The 21,095-nt window shown below is 43.0% G+C and overlaps 1 protein-coding gene across 9 annotated transcripts in view; it reads left to right on the forward strand.

Moving 5' to 3' along the window:
* The window catches only part of LOC142590546 (uncharacterized), a 278,657-nt gene that overhangs the window by 235,649 nt on the left and 21,913 nt on the right, over positions 1 to 21,095 (forward strand). For all 9 annotated transcript variants that reach the window (XM_075702763.1, XM_075702757.1, XM_075702796.1 and 6 more), the window contains 2 exons: positions 12,010 to 12,182; positions 20,753 to 21,006. In XM_075702763.1, coding sequence (XP_075558878.1) covers positions 12,010 to 12,182; positions 20,753 to 21,006 — 427 coding nt within the window. The remainder of the gene's footprint in view (positions 1 to 12,009; positions 12,183 to 20,752; positions 21,007 to 21,095) is intronic.

The following is a 21,095-nucleotide window of genomic DNA, read 5'->3' on the forward strand; positions in this document are numbered from 1 at the left end:
AAAAAAACAAATGCATGCCTTTAACTGCCCTCAAGGGCTCGAGCCACCACAGCCACATCCGAAATAGCTTTAAAGGCCAGCCAGTACAATCAGTAGGCGTCTCGATGGTCATACTGTGATGGGAAACAGCGAGTGCGCGTGTTTATAATTAAAGAACACATTTAATGTCCCATAACAGTGGCTCCTTTGCACTGTTGGTATGCTTCATCACAATACATTGCGTACGTTTGACTGCATAACTCAACTTTATTCGAAGCTGACCTTCGGGAACCGGCATTTAGTGCTTAGACCTCTCGGTGCTTCTCCTGTAGCAAGAGATGGCTGGTGTGTGTGTGTGTGTGTGTGTAATTAAGGAACACATTTAAGTAAGTCATGTGGCAGTGGCCCCATTGCAAGCTTAGTATGCTTGACCGCTTAACACTGCTGTATTACGGCAAAGCTGACTTTCGAGGACTGTCATTATGCACCCTCTTCGTGCTTTCTGTGTTTCGACGCCATCGGCAAGGATGATGAAGTCAATGTCATTGCTGACAGTGGCGAATCCTTTAAATGAAAAATGTTGCACTGAAGAGCAGGAAGCTTGATAGCGAACGTCAGAGCAGCTAGTCACAACAGCAGCACAGAAGGACTACTATCGCTACCAGTAATGCCCCTGACACACGGGCACTCAAGTCCTTTAGGTAAGGGGACATCTACCGGAAAGGCATTCAAGCGCAGTGACGCACGATAAAGGAGTATCTCCCTTAAGGCAAAGTTCCTTTGCGGGAAAGGAGATCGCGCATCTACTTTTCGATCAGAAAAGGCATTGCTTGCGCACACAGCGTGCACAACTCGTCAATAGAAGGAAACATTCCACACAACTACAGTGCCCCTTAAGTTTTTTTTTTTTTTTTTTTTTTTTTGAAAATGTTTCAATTTTTAGCGGTAATCTGACTTATCGGACAGTGAAGATTCACTCTAGCTATACTCTCAAACGGTCGCATCATGTCGCTAGTGCCACCATGTTGAATTCCGTCAGTGCCATTTGCTGCGTCGTCTTTGGTGTGTTAGCATCGTGAAACCATCGCTCGTTGCGCACGTAGGCCCACCTTCCGTGGTTGGCGGCTCGAGGGTACAGTGCCGAAGCAGTCAACATGGAGCTGTTCATGATGAGTGGACACTTGTTTTCCACTTTTGCCTTGGCTGCGTTTATCTTGTCTTCAAGAGATCCGAGAGCGACCTCAACTCTTGCTTCATCGCTAGCGTTTCGCTGAGCCATGATGGAAATGCACAGTTCTGTCACGTGATCACAATTGTGTGAGTAGCACATTGAATAAAATGCGTTTCACCTGCACGCACGAAGGAAAGACAACAAAGACATGAAAAAGGACGACAGAAACGTGGCTAGCACCAGAATAAACAGCATGCACAGCTATTCTAGTACACTGTAGCATAGCAAAACACCGACTGTGCGTAGTTGCTGAACCAATTTAAATTGCTGCTAAGAGTGCAGAAATGTGAATAAACTAAACTATTATGCCCATTATAAGCCATCAACAACGAAAAAAAATGTTTTGGGGTTCTACAGTAGCTAAATGTAATCCAAATATCAGCTTTTTAAAAATGTTTTCTCTCTTGCTGCTCTCACAAGCAGTGCTATTTTTCTTGCGGTGTTCATCTGAGGAACCACCTAAGGAAGTTAGTGCGGTGCCGTGTGTCATCAGCGCAACTCCTTTCTGCAAAAGGTCCTTCAGAGTAGCAAAAGGGGTTTACTGCAAAGGACTTTGGTTTCGCCCGTGTATCAGGGGTATAAGTCGGAGTGCGAGAGCACTGGTTCGAGGCTGCAATATAATAAAAATGACTGCAATGGTGGCTTCAATCAATGCCATTTTGAAACTGTGGTCACGGGAAAAAGTAAGAAAAATTTTACAGTGAAAGGTTTCAGCTTTCAAAATTTCAGATGTCCTTGTACATTGGCTGTATCAGATAGTGGTGGTGCTGCAAAAGTGTCTAAATTATAAGGCATATCCTAAAAATTGGGCATCATAAAAATTTGTCATTGACTGCAATCAAACGCAGGTGCATGTATTTATAGCAGAAATACTTATTTCAGGATAATTAGGTACCACGCTTGGGTAATTTACCCACTAGTATAAAAAAGACAGCCGATTATGAACAATTAGGATCAGTTTTAAACACAACATCACTAATTGTCAATAAAATTGAACGAATAGCCTGCCAACATCTTTAGAGCCCGGTTGCAAACAAGCTTTCTCAAAAAGAATGGCTGCTGTATGACTAGCTTTCCATAAACGCTAAATAAATGGTCGTTAAAGAAAACATCAGAAGTTGCGGGGGGGGGGGGGGGAGGCTGCTGAAGGACTTCTTTACCGTGGACACGTAAAATGGCTTATTTCAAAGAAAAGATCACTGGTTGTAGCATAAAAAATAAAACTGCTGCCATGAGTCAACTGCAAGAAACACTAAATTACAGACTACAAGTAGATTTTCATGTAGGCTTTCACCATGAAACCGATAACAAAGCTTGCATTACCCATTTTGTTTCTGAATTTTTTCGAAAACATTTTGCCATTGTTTCAATTCTGATCCTTTGTGACACTGCTTAGCAGGCGGAGCTCAGTAACCCAAATTTAATAGCTCGTTGTTGCAAAATATTTCATTAGTTTAGATATTTGAAAATATCAAATAGTTCATTTCAGAATACAAATGGTTAGCAGGTAATGTCCAGTTTGTATTCAAAACTTCTAATATTCGCCCTTCCCTACTTATTGGACCCGGAGCGCTCATGCGATTGGCGGAACATGACAGTAAAATGTGGCTGGCAGTAAAGTCAAACAAAAGGCCAAAGAGAAACATGTGAGTGGTGTCGGCTCTTTTATCAACTATTGACACTCTCATGAGCAGCAAAGTGTCTGCAGTAAAAGTTAAAATAAAAACGTTAACATTCTTCCGAGCAGTGATGGAACAGCTGCGCCAATTGCGCCAAAATGGCATTTTAGCGGAAAATTGCGCCGAGCTAGCGCCAAAGCATGCTTGAGAGTAAAATCCTCCTTCCATCGATGCTTCGAAGCCAGCAAAATTGAAATCAAAACAAATAGTTCACTATCATCATCATTATAGAAGGCAGCAGAGGCCTGTACATAGTTTCTCACTATATAATGACAGGGTGTCTACCAACCGGGAAAACCGGGAATTCTCAGGGATTTTGAGTAGTCTGGAAAAAGTCAGGGAATACTCAGGGAATTTGGGCCTCTATCAGGGAAAATTAGCGGCAATTTTATTGAAAGGGTCGAAAGTCGCGGTAATGCTGGCTCGAGTAACAGACAGGAATCGTAATGAATCGTCTTTGATGCCCTGTCGTCAGCTGGAGGAGTTGCCAGTGTACAGTCAACGACTGACTTTCCGGATTCCCGATAATTTGGACGGCTTCACGACACCGCCACATATACCTAGAGTCAACGTATCAGAATGTGTGACATTTCCGACGCAAGAACTCTTCGCCGTCTGATTTTCCGGATGTTTTACCGTAACCGCAGATCCGAAACAGCAATAATCAAAGGCACCACCGCTGCCATTTTGATTACTTCGCCACCTCGAACAGGCACTCTCGCACGCAGATCCGCTGGCAGCCGTTGCCGCCACTGCGGCAACGCTAGGCCTAGCTGCTTCGACGTTCGCTATGAAGCTTCTTGCCGTTGGATGCCAAGTTTTTTATTGAAAGAATTAGCTGCTGTCAGCAATGGCACGGACTATGCCTTTGTGGTCCTCGCGATTCGCTTAGAAGCTTGGAAAACACGGTGCGTTGCATAATGCCGGTTCTTGAAAGTCAGCTTCGCCTCTGTACAGAAATGTTACTTGGTGAAGCATACGCAAAAGTATTGCAGTGAAGCACAACAAGCGTGGGAAGGGGCTATTGCCACGGAACACAGTATGTATTCCTTAATTATACACACGTGCACCCGGTATTTCCTGTCACAGTACGAGCACTGATATGCCTAATATGCGTACCGACAGGCCTTCAGAGCGTTTTCGAACGTGCCTGTGGCGGTTTGAGCCCCTAAAGGCACTAAATGACACGCATTTATTTTTTTTCCAACTGGCCCATTTTTCGGACGTTTTCGTGGCCCCTAGGGAGTTCGAAAAATTGGCCGTAGACTGTGCAACTGACCAAGATGCTTCAAATGGTCTTTGGGGCGAACGAGTGGCGGAAGGAAAACAAGAACAGAAATGACCTACGCATTGAGGAATAAATGGGAAAGGAAGCTTGCTGCTGCCGTTTTGAAGGAGCTTGAGCTCAAAAAATAGTTTTGGCTAATGCCGAGATGCAAGTGTCCCTCATCCAAACCAAAATAAACTCTTTAAAGCAGTGAAACACAACACTCAGGAGTCTTGCGCGGGATGAGAGTATGTCAGGACAGTTGAGGTTGATTTACGAGCTGTTGAGAGAGAATCTCAATTGTGACAGAGTTCGGGCCTCATACCACTGAGCTTGCTATCAGTTGATAGAAATAGCTCATATTGAAAAATATTTGCTTCTATATCCATCGCCTTTTTATTCGTATTTGAGAATGTCCGACTCCATTTGCAATTTTTTTCGAAGACACTTTATTTTCTGTGCATTTTACTAACCCCTGCCTTCTATTCTCTTTTTGAATAACACAAACACTACTCCTTAGTATTCAAATTGGATTAAGGCGCTTCTTTATATTTTTCATGTGCTTGCTAGAGAGTGACAGCATCAGGCGATATGGTTTCAGCCCATCTTGACATAAAACATAGTTCTGCATCACTCAGGGAAATTTGCAATGGCACTCAGGGAAAACCTGGAAAACTCAGGGAATTTGGAAATGTCAACTTAGTAGACACCCTGAATGAGACTCAATGGGCCCGTTGGAGCTGTCCGGTTCGTCATTCACACATTTTTCTCTGACGGACATATAATGTAGTACCACTGTACTGTCTTGCTGGCACTTTATATTGGTGTTCATTGAACCCGCGTGGTACCACAGAGTTTGCCGAAGGAGAATGTCACATCCTAGGATTAAAGATAAGCTTTGTCAGTGTTAAGGGGTGGTAGCGGGGCTTTGCAAAAGAGCCGATGCGATCAGAATCGCACATGGTGCATTGTTAAGAATGGTATTAGCGAATGAAATAGAATGTGGTACATGGCGAGAGTCGCCACTTCGATGCATGCCACCATGTTTGTTGACGCAAACCTTTTGCATTTAGTTTGGGTCGCTGTGTAATTTCGGTGAAATAGCGTTGCCGATGCATATGCAAAACCCTATTTGCGTCTCATGCATTCATAGTGGCACTAACACTTTTTTTTATTATCTGGCCCCTATGCGAAAACTCCCTAATGTGCATGACATGAGTATAAAGCATGATGTCATGTTAAGTGCAGGTGCGTATACTCGATTGGTCTTGCAGTGAGCTTCTGCACACAAGCCGTGGCTGTCGCACTGTGTTGCATCGTAAATTAATAAATACGCATTGACGATCTGTCTGTGGTGCCATCTCTGCTCCGTATCGACGAACCTGCCGTAGCGCTATTTGTGCGTTAGTGTGGAAGAGCGTCATGTCATTTTCGGATCGTGCTTGCATGGTACGCCTCGCGCAAACCTGTGTCTGTAACATATAGACTGTATCAGTTACAATTTGCATTGTATATTGTAAGCACATGTGCGTTTGGCCCTGTAGTTGCTACACCAAATTGGCTTTTTGCCTGCACCAGGACCTACACCTAAAGGTGAAATGGCTGTTCCACCACTGTTCCGAGCAAGTGGATGGAACAGCCAAATCCTATGGGCAGAGCTGTAGAGAACACATAGAATTGTAACCATGCCAATGCGTGCCCAATATCTTGTTTGTCTCGCCTTTATTGGCAGTGCCATAATTTGGTTTCATGACCCCCCCCCCCCCCCCCTTTGAGATATTCAAATTTAAAAATAGGTTGACTTATAATCATGTAAATATGGTATGTATAGAACATTGTGCTGCGCAGTGCTCTAAAGGTGTGCGTCTCCTATCGGGAATGCAATCATTTCTCGGGCCATTGAAAATATTCAGTGCTGACTAAACGGCACCTTTTTGGCAGTTGCGGCCAAACAAGGCAATGCATCTCAAGGGCAGTACATGCCATGAAGGAATCAAATGAGGAAGGTGCATGTCTGTTTTGCTCGATGCAAATATGGATGGCTCATGCAAACTGTGAGTGTTATCTGCAAGAGCTGATTGTCACACTGCTCCAAGAACATGAAAGGCCTGCCTGTTCGTTACATGTTCCACAAGAGAGCATGGAATACACTAAGTTTTCGCTGAGTGGTTATATTCCACAGCTTGAGTTGCCTATAAAATCTCTGTGCAAAAAAATAGGTAAGGTTTTGTGCATTTGATCATGATCCCCTTCGAGTTTGATTTATTCGGGATCCACTGTACAGGCATATTTTAAAAAGTTGTCAATATATTTTTACTGGCTTTTGAGCTATATGCATGCAACATTTTTAACCAAAATTATGTAGCACCAAGCATTTGCATTCCAGGCCAAAGCACTTGCATGCAGGAAGTGACCACATGGTATTAAGTTAATCATGTGATGTTCCTTTGATACAACACTTCACTGCACATTTTCTTGTCAGAAAGCATCCCTCAATATCTAAACAGTCTGTGTAAGTTCACTAGGGATTGCTTTAAAGACCTTTTAAACGTTGTTTAATGCCATATACTACTGGCTATTTTTATGGCCATACTATAGGCTCCACCATTGCATGAGCAGCTACAGTATCATTCTATACAGTGAATGCTTACTGTCCTGAAAATTTTGAAGCAAGCAAAATTCAATGTATTGCCAGTGCATCGCAAATTTGAAACTTAAATTTATGGAGGAAGAAAAGTACTGAGAAGGAGCATGATGTCAGTCAGCTAACCTTGTTAAGCCAGCCTTTTCTAATGTCGCACCTTTCTCCTTCCCTTCGGGTCCATGGGTGCTTTGGCTCTTGGGTAAAGGGTAAACACAGTTGTCAGACCTTTCGAGACTGTTTTTGATTCATGACATGCTTCTTCACTATTAGCCTACACTATCATATAAATTGGAATATAGGTCAACCCCATGCTTTGAGTTTGAGTTTTGAGTTTTATTTTTTTCCAGGTTATTATGCACAAGTAACAATCACTTGCCGGACCTGTAGCTGAAGGCTAGTTAAAGGTCCGATACAAAAAAATATAAAGGAAATCCTAGCATAGCAGGAATAAAAAACGAACAAAAGTAACTACATACAAAGGTGTTGGTTGTTGATTCACATGTCAACTAAAAGAAAGTGAATACAGCAGAGTGCCAAATAACAGTGTAAGGGGCACAGTTCAAATACAAGAGAATACATATCGCAATGTAAATATGTGTACTATGATGTTAATTTCTTTTACGTATCCCACAAAAAATTGCAGGTAATATCGATTAGTACTGAACTGGTTGATAAGGCATACAATTGATGAAATTCAATACGTACATAATAAGAAAACGAGAGCAATAAGACATTTCAATGCATAACAAAACAACACAATAGCGTCATACTAATTACATGGAATAATCAGAAAATAATTTAAAAAATGTAATAATTCTTGCTTTATACAGATCTATCAAGAAATACATTATTTACTCTGTCTTTAACAAAGAAAGAAAATATTGTTTCAGGGCACTAGGGACACTGGGCACAGGGCACAGGGCACTGTTAAAAAAATCTGGCTGGACCCATTTCACAACGAATGGTGTTGTTACTGCGATTTGCTTTAAAGCAGTGTAGCAACCCTTTGTATGACCAACACGGAAGCACCTCATGCATGAAGGCATGAGGTGTGTGTGCAGCCAGGCTCCTCTCTCATGCTGCGCCTTCTAGTAGTGCCACTGCGAAGTTTGCCTGTGGCGTGCATGTGATTATATATTCAAAGAGGATTGCCTAAGTATATATGGTGTGGGTGCAATTCCAGTCAGCACCGGATACATTTTAAGGATCTTTTTTTGTCATTGAAAGGTAGCACATACCCAGTAGTACATAGGTAGCGACCCAAGTTAGTTTTCAGAGAGATTCATTGAGTGGCAGATAACCAGTGGCACGTACCCAATGAACCAAGTTGGCGTCAAAGGGGTTCATTGAGCGACACATACCTAGTGGCCTAAGTTAGCATGAAAGAGGTTCATTGAAGAGTGGTACATGCTCCGTGACCCAAGTTGACCTGACTGTCGGTTTCGAATTAAATTCCCTCTGCACAGCAACTGAATGTACTGCCCCATAAGACCATGGACCACCCAACAACCCAAGTTGGCAGGGAAACGATTAGAAGAACAGTTGATAGATAGCCCATGGAAAGTGTGTGAAGTTCCCTAAAATTGCTACAAAACACATTTAATCTGTTTGCTCATCTCTTCAAAGGTTTCACTAAATTTCAACAGTCGCACCGTACCACTTTCTGTTCTCAAAAACCCTAAAACGATGTAGCACATACCCGGTAGTACATAGGTAGTGACCCAAGTAGGTGTCAAAGAGATCCATTGAGTGACAGATAACCAGTGGCACGTGCTCAGTGAACCAAGTTGGCATCAGAGAGGTTCATTGAAGAGTGGGAACATCAACAAACGACGACGAGCACCGACAATGTAGGCAGAAGAGAAAATTCCGTGGCTGTAACATCAATATTGCTACGGGTCAATCTAGATGATGCGATGCTCACCAAAAATAACCTGTCCGAGCGAATGAGTGAGGCGGGGATACTGCTGGCTGGGTGCAATGCATGTGTTGTGTGCAATGCAGGATCAATTATTCAGCCTGCATTTACTCAGTGCACTGTCTGCTACTGGATGTGACGACCAGAAAAAAAAAATTGGTCACTTGTACATAAAACTTTAAAAAATTTAAGAATAAATTCTATTTATTTTAGGTTCTTTATGAAAACAGCAAAATTGATTTTTGTATAAAATATTTAAAAATATTGTTTATATTCCTTTTTTGTAAAGACAGCATCAGGAAGGCACTCAATCGCAGCACCCATGCGGTAGTGCCATAAAGCGTCTGTAAGTAGGCACAGCAAATGTGATAACTAATGGTGAACAAGCAGTACAATAGAGACTCTAGGTTTAGCTGAAATGAAGCATGTAAAGTACATGTGCTATGGCTATCATTTGAAGAGGGATCATGACCTGGATAAAGGAAGTTTTCCATCCTTTATGAACCATGGAAGTCTATTGTGAGTTCTCACTTATGCATTGTGTGCATGTGAGACTCCTTCGGCATAGCATCTTTTCTGTTTTTATATCTGGCTGGCTCACCATTTGCAATATAACTGGGAGATGCATTCAACTCTAAAAGCATGCCTCTTTGGATGGAGATGCCCTTGTCACACAAAGATACTGCCATTTAAGTCTCACATTTGCATTCCTGTTCTAAGACTTGCTTGCTGTCAAGGAGTTCAAAGGGTCATGGTGGGGTTAGGCGCCTCACACACATTAGGCAGTGGGGCCAAGGGCTGCATGGTTCATGTGCTATGCTGTCTGCTTATGCTTCCTGCTGTTCAGTGTGCCCCACCTTAAACGTAAACTGGAACTTTTTTGTCTATACAGAGTGGCTTTGGCTGCAAATGCATCCTTTAGATGAGCCAGACTGCAGGCACCTGACTGTAACATGTCACTGGCCATAAAGCAGGACAAAATCTGGTAGATGCCCAATTCATCATCATCATCAGCCTGGTTACGCCCACTGCAGGGCAAAGGCCTCTCCCATACTTCTCCAACTACCCCGGTCATGTACTAATTGTGGCCATGTTGTCCCTGCAAACTTCGTAATCTCATCCGCCCACCTAACTTCCTGCCGCCCTCTGCTACGCTTCCATTCCCTTGGAATCCATTCCGTAACTCTTAATAACCATCGGTTATCTTCCCTCCTCATTACGTGTCCTGCCCATGCCCATTTCTTTTTCTTGATTTCAACTAAGATATCATTAACTCGCGTTTGTTCCCTCACGCAATCAGCTCTTTTTTTATCCCTTAACTTTACACCTATCATTCTTCTTTCCATAGCTCATTGCGTCGTCCTCAATTTAAGTATAACCCTTTTCGTAAGCCTCCAGGTTTCTGCCCCATACGTGAGTACTGGTAAGACACAGCTAGAGGGGGGGGGGGATATCGACTTTTCTCTTAAGGGATAATGGCAACCTGCTGTTCATGATCTGGGAATGCCTGCCAAAACACACCCCAGCCCATTCTAATTCTTCTGATTATTTCAGTCTCATGATCCGGATCCGCAGTCAATACCTGTCCCAAGTAGATGTATTCCCTTACCACTTCCAGTGCCTCACTACCTATCGTAAACTGTTGTTCTCTTCCGAGACTGTTAAACATTACTTTAGTTTTCTGCAGATTAATTTTTAGACCCACCCTTCGGCTTTGCCTCTCCAGGTCAGTGAGCATGCATTGCAGCTGGTCCCCTGAGTTACTAAGCAAGGCAATATCATCAGCGAATCGAAAGTTACTAAGGTATCCTCCATTAACTTGTATCCCCAATTCTTCCCAATCCATGTCTCTGAATACCTCCTGTAAACACGCTGCGAATAGCATTGGAGAGATCGTATCTGCCTGCCTGACGCCTTTCTTTATGGGGATTTTGTTGCTTTCTTTATGGAGGACTACGGTGGCTGTGGAGCCGCTATGGATATCTTTCAGTATTTTTACATAGCGCTCGTCTACACCCTGATTCCGTAATGTCTCTATGACTGCTGAGGTTTCGACTGAATCAAACGCTTTCTCGTAATCAATGAAAGCTATATATAAGGGTTGGTTATATTCCGCACATTTCTCTATCACCTGATTGATACTGTGAATATGGTCTATTGTTGAGTAGCCTTTACGGAATCCTGCCTTGTCCTTTGGTTGACAGAAGTCTAAGGTGTTCCTGATTCCATTTGCGATTACCTTAGTAAATACTTTGTAGGCAACGGACAGTAAGCTGATCAGTCTATAATTTTTCAAGTCTTTGGCGTCCCCTTTCTTATGGATTAGAATTATGTTGTTTTTCCAAGATTCTGGTACGCTCGAAGTCATGAGGCATTGCGTATACAGGGTGGCCAGTTTCTCTAGAACAATCTGCCCACCATCCTTCAACAAATCTGCTGTTACCTGATCCTCCCCAGCTGCCTTCCCCCTTTGCATAGCTCCCAAGGCTTTCTTTACTTCTTCCGGCGTTACCTGTGGGATTTCAAATTCCTCTAGACTATTCTCTCTTCCATTATCGTCGTGGGTGCCACTGGTACTGTATAAATCTCTATAGAACTCCTCAGCCACTTGAACTATCTCATCCATATTAGTAATGATATTGCTGGCTTTGTCTCTTAACGCATACATCTGATTCTTGCCAATTCCTAGTTTTTTCTTCACTGCTTTTAGGCTTCCTCCGTTCCTGCTCCGTTCCTCCGCCCAATTGTTCGGTTGAAACAAATGAAGAGAACTGTGTCATGCGCTTCATGTGGGGATGTCAATTACAAAAATGAGAGCTAGTGTTGACAAATTAATTTTTGTGGTGTCCACATCTCTCTGTGTCTTGTTTATATTTCGCTGGTAATATTTATATAGTAGAGTCTCGATGATATGATCACACCTGATACAAAGCTCAGGATATTAATTTTCGAAAGTTCCTACCCAAGTCAATTAGCTTACGTGCGAAATTTCAAATGTTGCAAAATAAGGCAGGTTGCCAAGTCACTTTCACTGAAAGCTTCTTTAAGCTGAGTTTATTTTCTTCTTCTTTCTTGGTACTTTGTGTGCCCTGCCATTTTCCCAAAAAGCAATATTCTTTTAGCAAACAAGGATGATGCTAGGTAGGGTCTGAAATCAGTGGTTGATCACCGAGGACTTCTTTCATACACACATTTAATTTTTACCCATAAGCTCATTGCAGGCTGCTGAAAGTGTAAGTACATTTGATTTTCAAATCATCCTAGTCACTTGCAAGGTCTCTGCTCTTTTAGGTCGAGCTCATCTCGCACACCATCACATTCACGGTCACGAAGCTACTCCCGCAGTCCCAGCTTGAACAGCGTCTCTTCAGCTTCAAGTTCACCCAGCCGCCGGAGAATCCAGGCTTCATCAGCTGGTGGTGCCAGCATGCTCCCTTCTAGGAACCCATCGCCACCAAAGAAAGGTGACTTTACCTTGCAAACATTTGTATGCTGAACCCATAAGAAAACAGTCTTGAATAATGCAGAATGAGAATGCATGGGAGCACCTGAAAATTTTCACAGGTGAGGTTGAAACTGTGTACGCTTAAAGGGGTCCTGAATCACTTTTTATCACAGTTAAGAAATGTATTTAACAATAAAATAGACTCTCTCAGAAAAAAATTTGGAGCATTCTCAAGCTTTGCCTTTAAGAGTGGAACGCGATAGATTTCAAAGATGCCTGATTGCTTGTCACGCTTCCCGGCAACCGCAGCTGTCTTGCAGTTGCGCGGAGACGAGTGCTATGGTGGTGTTGCAAGGAACCGAGCGGGCCATGCCACTCGGAAAAGGGGTTTGTGTTTGAGTTTCGGTGTAACAGAATTATCTTTTCCAGTATATTCAAATTAACTCTTTCATTACCACGCCTATTCAAATCGATCACCGGTGATTGATACATTAGATCGCCGATTTCGGCTTGTTGGGGCTGTTTCTTATCCGCTTAAGGCCATCCACAAGTAGTACAGGCACTGAACTTTCAGAATCAGTTAAAATTTTCACACTCCGGCGATGTTGTGATTTTTGACGGACGTTTTTGCAAACTAATGTGCGTATATTGTAGCGAAAAGAGGCGTGACTGTCACCTTCTGCTGCGCTCAAGAAAAAAGCATGGTGCTCATGATTACGCTGCACTAGTATCCAAATTTTTTAATAAAATGACTCCCAGCAAGTAAATAATTAAATTATATCACCGGCTTTGCCGTCCGACAGTGCTGAGCGGGGATAATTGAAACGAAAATGACACCAGCTGTTCACTGGTAAGCTTTGGTTTGGAGTCCGAATCGTTTTGTTCCACCAAAGTGTATTTCTGAAGGTACGCTGCATGTCCAACATGTGGACCTGGCATTTTCCACTAGTTTCCAAGAGTTTTGGTTTCGTTTCTCTTGTAAAATCTATGCAAGGGGCTTTGACGGTGTCACTGCAGTTATCGAAAGTCACTCCCATGGCGGCGTCCTGCGAAGCTGTGTCGTGAGAAAAGCGTCGTGATCGAAACTATGCTACACCCGCAGTTTAGTGGTGATGAGTCGAATTATGATTCCGAAGATGACAGCAAAGCAGATTCAAGCTCTGATGGCGACAATGTTTTGAGTCAGCTTGGGACATGCGCAGCTGTTCAACGGCGAGTTTCCTTTATAGCCTTGAGCGGTCTCCTTCCTTGTGCACTTTTATCTGCCGATCTTTTTGCACAATCTGAGAGCTCTACTGATTATTTTCAGGGTGCCTACTTCGCTTCATTATGATGTGCTGCCATCGGCAGAAAAACTTCCGTTCACGCCAAGAAGGCTGCCTGTAGCACATATCGGTTCAGCACTACAGATCAGTGCAAGACAGTTTACAACAGCGTGGGATTTTTTTCTAATCTTCTTCTCTGCAGAGGTGATAAATATAATGTGAAAAGATGCATACAGATATGCTTGGATGCATAATCTTGTAGTTGCCCAGCTACTATGTGAGCAATCAGTCCTGGAAGAGGTGCATGACTCTAGACAAACTGGTGAAGTACGTTCCTTGGACTTCTCATTGGACAATCCTCATCAGACCATCCTCAGTAGATGCCGAAGAGGCGGAACTGCAAAATGTTTTACAAGGATCGCAAAGTTGAACAAAAATCATATGTTTTGTGAAAAAAGTGCGGAGTGCACATATGCTTCATGAAATCCAGGAACTGCTTTACCGCCTGGCTTGAGCAATGAACTGGTCTTAGTTTCTTTTTTATATAGGAAAAACGGCTGTTTACTGAGCATTTATATTTTTAAATATTATTGCTGGGTTGTTTATCTTTGAAAGGTGTATTCTGAATTTCCTTTGATATTATTGTTTTTATCAACTGGCAGCAAAAATGGCGTTTTCTAGAATTTTTATGTTTTACCTAATAAACTTTTTTTTTGGCAACGCATGTTTTTGGAAAGAGTATTTCATAATGCATATTATGCTATGTTGAAATGTGTACTGAAATATTACTTGTAGTGGTAAAAAAAATTTTCAGAGACTGATAAAAAAACGACCATTTTCTCACTGTAACGAAAGAGTTAAACCTCGATGCTATCATGTCTATAGGTTGTGTTTTGGTCATACTTTACGATTTTTCTGACGTGTTTTACTTTGAGGAGTTCAATTAGTTCAGTAACGAATCTGCGCCACGCAGAGAGCCTGCATGGTTATGGTTTAGAATGATGTTTTGCCAAGCGACATCCAGCGTCGTCATTGCCTTTTTTGCAGCAGGGGACCCTTCGTACAATTCCATTAATACTTTCCACAAAAAGTACTTCAATGTGTTCAGTTGAAGCAAAGTTTTTGGCAATCAAAGATCACTTGTGATGCCCTTTGTAGTGCTCCCAGTCCTTAATGCCTTGGACTGTGAAAGCTGCAGTGGAGCAGCGCGGTGGTGCCCACAACACTCCATTTACTAAATGTCACTGTGGCACGCACTTCAAATTTTATTCTGGATGTTCACATGGATGCCACTACTTCTAATTTTGCCACCTACGAAGTGCAAAACTCGAAGGCTATCCTTCAGTTTACTGTTAAATGCTGTCTCATCTCTTTGCTGGTCTACAGTGTACTAGACAGCTACGTGTGGCCATACTCGCACCAAGTGCCATGATTAGCACATTTCCTTTCGCACTTAGGTATCTTGCTCGTGCGAGTACATAGGAAGCAGCACGCTCGTCGGCTTAGCAATAGGAGCTTCACTCTGAAGTTGTGTTTAAAGGATTCCAAACTTAATGAGTCGGGATGAACGAATAGTGATTTTTAAGACCTAATCAAATACGAGTCGAATAGTGCCACAAGTGAATCGAATCGAATACTTTTCACATAATGAGCAGCTGTTATCAAACTTAATGCAACACATTGTTCGCATCCCAGTATTCATAAAGTTAACAAGTTTCTGTCATTACATAGCACATTATGAAGGGTTGTTTCTTCAAAACATAAATGAAGCTTGAGAAGGAAACAAGTAGTTTCTTCGCATCCATAGGGAAACTCTTCAGAGAGTGTGAATGATCGCTGTAAGGGAAAAGAAAAGGAAAGGTTGGGAGAGGAGAAAAGGAAGAAGTGACAATAAACAAGGATGGCTACCTTGTCATACTGACGTATCTCAGTTTTATTACAAATTTTGCGCAGTCAAGAACAGGCTTCGAACCTGTGTTATGTACCTCATCCACTTAGTTTCACTGAGGATTATGTGCTTGGACGTTTTTGAAATTGGTGCGGACTGCAACAGGCACGCGAGCGTGGCAAGCCTTTTCCACGGAGGACGGTTCGCTGTTGCGAGTGAGCAGTGATCTCTTGTTCAAAACGCTCACAAACGACCTTTTGCTATTGGTGGTACAACGTAACCATGTACGACCAGCATGAGTGAACAAGGCCGAACATGTGAGAGTGCGCAAGACATTTTTCATCGTATAACGGAACTCGAGCAGAGAAACAGTGAACACCAGCAACAAATACTAGAGCTTATCATGAAAAACGTCCTCCGGCATTCTCGGAAGCCATCGTTGGAACCAGTAAAACCGGATGATTATCGTACAAACTCTCAAGCTTGGCTGAGTTTCTATGAGTACACGTGCGACCAAAATAGTTGGCGACAAGACCTTGACAAGGTTATGAAATATGCGCTTGTACCTACGAGGCATAGCGAAAAGCTGGCATGACTTGAGAATCACCTAAAGAGTGCACCGGCTGTGGGCCGAGTGCAAAGACAGTTTTTAGCACTTTCTCCGAGAATAAGCTCCAGAGCTGAAACAGCGCTATGGCCTTCAAATATAATTCCGACACTCTGGTAGAATATTTTTTTGAGAAGAGAAGGCTGCTACATGTTGCTGACTCCACGTTATCAGACTCGTCGCTCATACCTAGGATGCTAGAATTGCCGAAGACCATACAGCACAATGTCCCAACTACGAACGCCGCATACTGTTGATGACTTGCTTACAAATATTAAATATTTATGCACTCTGCAGCATCAAGAGAGTGCTTCTAACGGCTACAGTACTTCATCATATGAAGATCACACACCGCGATGTAAAAACGTGACCAGGTTGACATCGGGAGGTCACCCTCTCTCATTTCAAGAGCCCATCTTCCTTACCAGTCATGCCAAGCTTGTATATATTTCTGTGCATGCAAATGGGACGGATGTCAAGGCTTTAGTAGATAGTGGAGCTTCGATAACAGCTGCAAACAAAAGCGAAATTCCGGACCTAAGCATTGTAGAAGATTGTCCTGTGACGGTGTATGGTTACGACGGCAAGAAACAGACAAATAATGACTGGTGGGCAGAAGTGTTGATCATGTGCAAAGGAAAAAAACACCTTAACTAAGGCTGTCATGCTCGATGGAGTAAAATATCAGTTGCTCTTGTCTCGCCCAGTCATACAACAGCTACGACTTAGCCTCTACTGGAACAGGGAAGTCACTACTCGAGATGACTGCCAAATGTCTTCGGTTTCACTTACTGAACATCAACGGAAGCCCACTACAGCGGCGGACGTTATCAAGCTGTATTCAGAGCTAATATGCCTCAGGGGCTCTCCAAAGGCCACATCAAAGTTTGAAGTACTGTTTGAACTTCACGACAAGACTAGTGAAATGCAAGACCTACAATATGTCGCGAGAGAAGAAATGTTAGTTGAAGGAAGAAATACAGAAGATGCTCGACACCGGTGTAATCCGCCCATCAACCTCTGCCTTCGCTTCTCCGATCACCATTGCTCCTAAAGGAGATGGCACATTTCGTCTCTGTACTGATTACAGGCAGGTCAACAAACAGAATGACTTATTTCCCTTTCCAATGTCACTTATCAACGAAATCATCAATGAAACAGGGGGCCGTAAGATCTTTTCTCACTTGGACCTTTACAAAGGCTTCTGGCAAGTACCACTGTCAGAGAAGACTAAAAAGTTTTCCACCTTCGTGACACCATTCGACATGTACGAGTATAACAGACAACCTTTTGGCTGGAAGAACTCACCCGCAAGGTTTCAGAAGATGATGAACAATGTTCTAAAGCCATATATCGGAATTTTTTGCAATGTTTACATTGATTACATCGTGTATTCTAGGTCTGAGCAGGAGCACACTGAACACATGGCGAAGGTCTAACAAGCACTCATCATTGCCGATCTAAAGATAAATGAAAAAAAGAGTGATTTCTTTTAGCCGAAGGTCCATCTCGGCAGAGTGTTCAATGGTACTACAGCCAAATCTCGATATAACGAATCACGTGAGACCGCCGAAAATCGTTCGTTATTTTGAAATATTGTTGTAATGAAAAACTTGCGGTTATAAGCCAGTGGACAAACCTGGGAATGAAAATGACGTACATGCTTTGGCAGGAGACGTGTGTGCAAACAAGAATACTCTCAAATAAAATTGTTTCACTCGCTTCAAAGCTGCTTTATTTGAAGAAATCAGTGATATTCTTCAGGTGCATGCAGCACATGACTGATTAGAAATGCGTCTACATTTTCCTCTTTGCGCAATACCTCATTGGGTCCGTCATTGCCCTGAACAATAAAAGTGTGGACTTTGTTCATGTACACTAAAACATCAATGTTCAACACGATCTCATCTTCTGTGTTCGGTGACCCACAGTCGCCTTCCTTCGGGTCATCATCATCACTGGAGACGTCGCGAATTCATTTAACGATCTCATCGGTTGTCAGGTCCGCTGCCATTAGGCCTGCGCTGTTACTCTCTGCGTAGTCGTTGAAGGAAGAGACGGCGGGCAGCAGTTCAGCAACGTCGGTCTACAGGTCTTCTGGGTTGTTGTCGGTGACCTCCAGGTCATCTTCAAGCTGCACAGGCGCTTTGACAAGCCCTGCTTTTCGCCATCAGTTGATAATGGTGGACGCCTTCAAGTTCCACCAAGTTTCTGTGAGCATTTCCGCTGCCTGACGAATATTGATTGCAGTCGGCTGCTTTAAGCGGAGATTGATAAAGAATCGCTGTACAAGGCGCTCACGAAATTCTGCTTTCACACTCTTTATAATGTCCTGGTCTAGGGGTTGCAGCGAGGATGTGTTGTTTGGCGGCAGAAGCTCCAAGCAAATGTGCATCAAGCGAGCATTCACAATGTGAGGAGAGCAGTTGTCGACAACCAGTAGAATTCTTCGGTCATCCCTCCTCATTTGGTTGTCGAGTTTGATGAGCCACTTTAAAAAGAGCTCTCTGGTCATCTAGGCTCATTTGTTGGCGCAGTAGTTGTACGGTAGCGACATGACGTTTTTAGACTGCCCGATTAGTCAAACGTATTTTGTGAAAATTAAAAAAAAAATCAATTGGCGACTGTTTCTACCATCAGGTTTGACACTCGGTATGCTATTTTTCACATTCAAGCCTAGACACAAAGATGAACCCTGGGCCCACCATGTGACATAGGTGATTATGTAGCACGCTAGCCTAGAAGCCCGCCAGAGCTGATAGCAGCTGTGCTACGGCCTTCTCTTGGTGATACTATTCCCCTGCAATAAGCAATGTAAATTTTGGGGAGGAGGCCTGTGTATAGGGTCTCACCTATGAATGCGAAAATATCTTAAGAGTGTCAAATTTGAGGATGAATAAGTAGACCTTCATTGATACATTCCAGTTACCTACGTTTTCCCGGCACCAACTTTTGCAATCGAGAACTCAAAAAAATTACCCAAGTGTTACACTCAATTTTTACCAGTTCAGATGTTCCCGGAAAACACAATTTTTCGGCACCAACGCTCAGTACGTTGCCGAACTGCAATCGTATGCTACGTCTTCCGGCCGCTAGGTCTCGTGTAAACAAGAAAATATGTGAGGCGCGCACGATTGAGAACAATATGTAGCTCCCCGCCGCGGCAGCTTCACCGCAATACGTGAAAACGCCAGCGCGCACACAGTTTCTCGTTTCAGTACCAGCAAATCTTCTCTGGAATTGGGTCATTGTACGCAGCACTCACAGCTATCACTGCCAATCCTATTTCAATAAGCATCTTTGCATATATGTTTCATAGCGCGTGGTGCCGTCGAAACACGCCGTTTCGTGCTGCAGACTGCGATCGTATACGTTTTCCGGCCGCTGGATCTCATGTGAACAAGAAAAGACACCAGGCACGCACGATCGAGAACAATATATAGCTGCCTCTCTCGAGTGAAAACAGCTGCAACCATGGTTTCTTATTCCGGTACCAGCAAATCTCTGCCCGGATCATCGCATGCCGCATTCACAGTTATCGCCGTCCAACCTATTGCAATAAGCATCTTCACCTGTTTTACAGCGCATGGTGTGTAGAGCCATTGGTAGCATACTGCACACTTTTAGTAGGCAATAATCCAAATGCTCCGCCGTTCCCTGCTGCAGGCGGCACAATGTGGGCATCTCGTTTCGCTTTGGCGGCATCCAGCGTTGCCCACCAGCTTGATTTCGTTTCGGTTTCCTGTCACCCTCTTAAAACACCATGCAATAGGAAAACAACAAAACCCGTCCCGTGCTGCAACGATCCGCATAACACTTCGCATTACGTAGATGTCAGCAGTAGTTGAGTCTGTCAAATTTTTTTTAGTTACGTCAGATCGTACGTTTTCCCAGTTAGTACATATTTTCTCGAGTTTTTTTCCAAAACATTCGCATGAGGTTCTACTGTATATTTTGAAACAAAAGCGTTTTTGAAGACTCAAACAAAATGAAAGTCTTGAATTGATCACTCAAGTTTTTAATGAAAGCATATATACTGTCAAATACAAAAAAAAACATTCTCTTTGCTAGCTCTACTTCCTCGCAAAAACTGTGTCTGCTGAAACACATAAGCGACCTATGAAAGCAAATGTTTGGATGGCTGGCATTAGATTTATCAAAATTACTGGTACTTGAACATTAGAGGACTTTATATATAATATGCAGAGTTTGCAATTGCTTTCATTAATCTTGCTCCGAAACGAATTTTTGGGTGCTGCAAAGGCTGCTCCAAAATAGCATGGGCCAGTAGCATCAGTGTATTGAGTAAACAGTGACGCAGGTGGCTAAGCTATTTTACTGTCCGCCTGCATGTAGCATTTGTCAGCCAGTTAATATAAGTGCTTCTTAAATGGGTACATGCATTTGACATAGTATATATCTTTGTGCTTGTGTATGTATGTATGTTTGTAAAGATATTGGGCCAGCAGGTCCTGAATGATTTGTGGGAGAGAGTCTGGCGCGAGGTCCAAGCAATATCTCCTCAGGTTCTAGCTGCCACATTTACAAATATATAATGTCAAGGTTCTGTTGTCTTTGGACAGCCACACAGAGAGGCCATTTTCAAGGAATGTTGTAGTTGTCCCTGTTTCTCGAATACGCTTTTCAATGTTTTCTTTAATTTTGAGAGAAAGAGAGGGACGAAAAATTATGGAGAAACAGTACAGCAGGATTATACAGGGAGTTTAATTTGGCCTGTCTTTGTTTTTAAACAACTCTTTATGAAGCTTACTTTGAGTGGGACATCGTGCATGTCATTGCTAAATATTGATGAGTTTGTATATTTGCAGTGTCTGAGGGATCCAAAAAACGAATTGAGAAAGACTCACTGTCCAAGAACACCCCCAAGATTCCATTGCCACCTCCAGCATCTTTGGGAGTGGGTCAGAGTGGTGTGATGCCTGGCTACCGGGAGCCGCTGCCTCCGCCCTTGGATCTTGGTGCCTTTGAGGACGATTCAGCTCAGCGGCAGGCCCGCGAAGCTGCGCTACGGCAGCAGGGTATTTCCCAGAAGCCTCAGATAAAGCTTACCCTCATTAAAAAGGTAAGATCTCCTGAGAGCTCTTTTTATTACTTCCATTTAATTATCAAATATGCAATGAGTAGGTCAGAAATTATGGAAGTCTTCTAATG

This window comes from Dermacentor variabilis, chromosome 1, assembly GCF_050947875.1.
Source record: "Dermacentor variabilis isolate Ectoservices chromosome 1, ASM5094787v1, whole genome shotgun sequence".
Lineage (NCBI taxonomy): Eukaryota > Metazoa > Arthropoda > Arachnida > Ixodida > Ixodidae > Dermacentor > Dermacentor variabilis.